Source organism: Zea mays, chromosome 9 (assembly GCF_902167145.1).
Source record: "Zea mays cultivar B73 chromosome 9, Zm-B73-REFERENCE-NAM-5.0, whole genome shotgun sequence".
NCBI lineage: Eukaryota > Viridiplantae > Streptophyta > Magnoliopsida > Poales > Poaceae > Zea > Zea mays.
The window spans coordinates 34,000,533-34,003,107 of NC_050104.1; the positions used below are offsets into that span (position 1 = coordinate 34,000,533).

The 2,575-nt window shown below is 58.8% G+C and overlaps 1 protein-coding gene across 1 annotated transcript; it reads left to right on the forward strand.

Moving 5' to 3' along the window:
• The first annotated feature begins 374 nt into the window (after positions 1 to 374).
• Positions 375 to 2,337, forward strand: LOC100283083 (zinc finger protein CONSTANS-LIKE 16). The gene is made up of 2 exons (NM_001155985.2): positions 375 to 1,625; positions 1,748 to 2,337. Exons 1-2 carry the CDS (start codon positions 519 to 521, stop codon positions 2,009 to 2,011), a joined length of 1,371 nt encoding a protein of 456 aa, NP_001149457.2. The 5' UTR covers positions 375 to 518; the 3' UTR covers positions 2,012 to 2,337.
• The last annotated feature ends 238 nt before the right edge of the window (positions 2,338 to 2,575 follow it).

Here is a 2,575-nt window from a genome sequence, read left to right on the forward strand (position 1 = left end):
TAGCATATAGTAATAACCTAGTGATAACTTGAGCTACGAAGACCAAGAAAGACTTTTCTCGCCTTGCCCTAGCGGTCCCCTGCCACTGCCAGCAACCGTGAGAGCGATGTGGAAAGGGCTCTAGCCTGTAGGCCGTGCGTAGCTGAAGGTGGTGGCCCCACTGGAAATCCCGTCGGAGCCAATCACAAGCGCCTGCCCCGCATCCTGCGCTACCCTTCGACCAATCACGTTGCAGATAAGACCCGCAGGTAGTGGTGCCCTTGCGCGACACCAAAAGTGCAAGCAAAGTGCAGCCGGCGGGGCCCAGAAAGCGCGCAAGATGGGCCCATCTTCTCCTTCGGTTCTATAAAACCGAGCACCGCGATATTTTCAGCACATTTTTTCCCTAACATCTACAGTACATACAAAAACTCAGAGTGTACGTCGGCACATGTGGATACTATAGGTCCCATCCTACTACATTCAGCGTAGAAGAAGCCATCACTGAGTAGCACGCCGGCACACCGCTTTGAAGGGAAATGATTGCCACGACCACGACCGGCAGCTCGGCGAAGGCGGCGGCGGTGGGTGGCAAGGAGGCGCGCGCCTGTGACGCGTGCCTGCGCCGGCGGGCCAGGTGGTACTGCGCAGCGGACGACGCGTTCCTGTGCCAAGTCTGCGACACGTCGGTGCACTCCGCGAACTCGCTCGCGCGGCGTCACGAGAGGCTGCGTCTGCGCCCCACGTCTCCGCTGCAGACGCCGCCGCCTCCCACGCCGGCGTCAGCGAATCGCGAGAGCCACGACGAGGTGGTGCCGGCGTGGTTCAAGCGCAAGGCGCGCACCCCGCGCGGTGGGCGCGCCAAAAGCGATGTGCGGACGTTGTCGCGGCGCCTCGTTGTGCCCCATGCGGCGGGCGGGGACTCGCCAGATGGTCGGAACGACGAGGGGGAGTTCGAGGCCGAGGAGCCGGAGGAGGAGGTGCTTTACCGCGTGCCTGTCTTTGACCCTGCCCTGGCAGAGTTCTGCTCGCCCCAGCCTCTTGAGGACGCGGCCGCTCTCGCGTCGTCCTGCAACGAAGACGGCGCCGTCGAGGACCCGGCGAAGACAGATCGAGAGACACCTGCAGCGGCGCCGCTGGTGCAGTTTTTCCCCGACGGAGGTCATGCCAACTTCGGGCCGACCGACGCCGAGCTCAGGGAGTTCGCCGCGGACATGGAGGCCTTGCTCGGGTACGGCCTGGACGACGGCAACGAGGAGAGCTCGTCGTTCTGCATGGAGACGCTGGGCCTCCTGGAACCGGTGGAAGTGGGTGAAGACGCGTCGCGAGTCAAGGTGGAGACTGACGCCGGCAGTGCCTGCGAAGCCAGTGGCACGCTGGCGTGCGCCCTCGAGCTGCTGGACCCAGATGCATCTGACGAGATGCTGGACATCGACTTCAACTACGGCTCGCCTCAGGACACGACGACGACCGAGAATGCCGCGAGCAGCAGCCACACGGGAACCGACGGCCAGTTCTTGCAGACGAGCCTCTCGCTCACCCTCAACTACGAGGCCATCATCCAGAGCTGGGGGAGCTCGCCGTGGACCGGCGGCGCCGAACGACCACATGTCAAGCTCGACGACAGCTGGCCCCACGACTGCACGGTACGTTCAATTCCCGGGCCCCGCCACATCATCGAGATCCCTGACTTTTTGAGTGCATGCACGGCTTCGCTCGATCGGAGTGATTGTGTTAACGTCGAATTCAATTCTTGTTCTAAATACAGAACATGTGGGTTGTGGGACGAGGAATGGTCGGCCACGGCGGTGAGGACTTGCTGGGCACGCCGAGGCTGGGGCAGGGCATGGACGACGTTGGCCGGGAGGCCCGAGTGTCGCGGTACCGGGAGAAGCGCAGGACGCGGCTCTTCTCCAAGAAGATCCGGTACGAGGTGCGCAAGCTCAACGCCGAGAAGCGGCCACGGATGAAGGGCCGCTTCGTCAAGCGCGCCACCGCCGGTGGCAGTCTCACCATCGCTGGCCTCGCTTAGTGCCGCCGGCATTCTGCATGCTTGGTTGTGCCTGCGTGGCTGCATATATATATATACTGGAGGTGCGACAGCGCGCCGTCGGCTCCGGCGCCTCTCGAGTCTCGTCCGTCGTCATGAAACCATGACAAGAACAAACAACTCGTCGAAGTTGCTCTTTAGCTAATTCAATTCAACTCAAATAAAATAAAAATGACTATTCTTTCATCGGATCCGTTCGACAATTTAAACATTTTATAAGCTGCTGCCTTAGAGTGGCACTTGCTTTATTTGCTTGTGACGATGGTCGAGTAATTTTCTTTATAATAGAGCGCGGAGGGAATATTGGTTCCGAACTATTGATCACTATTTGTAGGTGGCACCGGATGGTCCAGCCCGCTGACGTTTGGCTATATGTACATATCTTCTCGCGTGTCTATCTCTCTAATCTCGCAGAAGCTGTTGGAGGACGTCTAGGAATAAGTCTAGACTCCTCGTTATATAGTTGAAGGGGTATGATCAATTAAACAACCAACAATCAATTAAACAATCAAATTATCTTTTGTTCTTTACATTTTGCACTAGGAG